The following is a 1,611-nucleotide window of genomic DNA, read 5'->3' as shown; positions in this document are numbered from 1 at the left end:
TCTAGCCTCCTAAAATTTAAGTGGCTGTATCTCGGCTCCTAGATGAGCTAGAGAGTCCGTTTTCAGATAGAATGGCTTGGTTTGAACGGGATTTTGAGAATATTGTTGATGAAATTTTTGATTTTCAATTTTAAAGATTTTCAGAACTTTACATTTGTCAAAACCCGAAAAATATGGCTCCGTATTTTAAAATTTTTTTTTAATTTTCAGAATTTTTTCTCCGGTTTTTTGACAAGTTTCAGATATTTGATAATGAAAAAAATTGGTTTTCTGTTTCTAGAAATTTCCAGACATTCCGGTTTTCAAATTTTTTAGAATTCCAAAATGTGGAGTTAAAATTATTTTTGGAAATTTTCAATTTCCAATTTTTTCCAATTTTTAGTATGTTTCAGTCCAAAAACGAGCGAATTTGGACTACGTTGAGCCGAGATACAGCTATAAGTTGGCGCGGTTAGAGACGGCATACTACTATACGCAATCGCTTTCTTTATGCCCCGGTCATCTCGGCGGGCGCCACCAAACATTTCAAGGAGTTCCATCCGTCGGCAATCCATAATATGCAAGATGAACTTGTTAAGGTAGGCAAATGAGCGCATTAGCCGTCACAGTCGGCAGTCCATTTTTTTCAGCTGAAATTCGGCTATTTTCAGTCATTTTGAATAATTGTTTAAAGATGAAAATGAAATTTCAGCCTTTTCCAATTGTTCTCTACGAAATTGTACACATTTCTGTCCGAATTCCAGGTTTCTAGCGCTTCTAGAAGCCGAGATACAGCCATTTGAAGTTTCGGGAGGCTAGAGACGCAGCGTGTCTCGTCGTCTGGCATCTCTAACCTCCAACATTTCAAATGACTGTATCGCGGCTCCTAGAAACGCTAGAAGTGCGGTTTCTTGGCGGAACAAAAGGAAGTTTTTTTTTCTATTTTATGAGCAACTTCGAATTCTAGGCGCGTCTCGAACGAATTGGCGACGGCTCAATGGAATTCGTGCATCCGCAACTCGTCGAATGTCTCATCTGCAACCTAACCTACGCCCTCCACAAACCGTTCAACATCTGTCGTGCGATTCGTCATCTCCGTCTGAAACATCCAGAAGTGATGCCAGAAACGTCTGGAAAATCAATTTCCGGCGCCGAAATCGCTGAAACTGTCAATCTGAAAGCGCCAGTGATGACCAATCCTTCGACCGCGTCGACCGCCGCTGCGGCCAAAAAGCGCCCCAATATCCGATTTGGCGACTGTATAACGGACCCAATTGAGCTGGAGAAGTTTAGAAAAGAGAATTGGGATCAGCAGTTTGATAAGGTTCAAGTGGTGTACGGTATCAAGAAGAACGACGAGCCAGCGTTCATTTTGTTGATGGACAATGAGCAAATGGATGAGAAGACGGCGATGGAGATGGCCGAGAAGGAGCAGGAGAATGGTAAGGTTTTAGGGGTGCACATGGCCAGTGTGGCTCAAAATAGCTTAAAAATCATTTTCAGCGATTTTTGATGATTTTTAGCATCTAAAGTTCACTATCAACTTGGTCCCCATGATATTCTACACATTTCGGTTCAAATTCCAAGTTTCTAGCTGTTCCAGGAACCGAGATACAGCCGTTTGAAGTGTCA

At 41.5% G+C, this 1,611-nt stretch overlaps 2 protein-coding genes across 2 annotated transcripts in view; both read left to right on the top strand.

Annotated features, from left to right (window-relative positions):
- Cbr-sec-5 overlaps positions 1 to 1,611 on the top strand; it is a gene marked incomplete at both ends in the record, with an annotated part of 42,731 nt that overhangs the window by 25,550 nt on the left and 15,570 nt on the right. The window lies entirely within an intron of this gene.
- Positions 1 to 1,611, top strand: part of CBG00931 — a gene marked incomplete at both ends in the record, with an annotated part of 9,961 nt that overhangs the window by 4,595 nt on the left and 3,755 nt on the right. Inside the window, 3 exon segments of the mRNA XM_002629658.1 lie at positions 383 to 450; positions 692 to 743; positions 947 to 1,426. Coding sequence (XP_002629704.1) covers positions 383 to 450; positions 692 to 743; positions 947 to 1,426 — 600 coding nt within the window.

This window comes from Caenorhabditis briggsae, assembly GCF_000004555.2.
Source record: "Caenorhabditis briggsae complete genome, chrII, whole genome shotgun sequence".
NCBI lineage: Eukaryota > Metazoa > Nematoda > Chromadorea > Rhabditida > Rhabditidae > Caenorhabditis > Caenorhabditis briggsae.
This window is presented reverse-complemented; position numbering and strand designations above follow the sequence as displayed.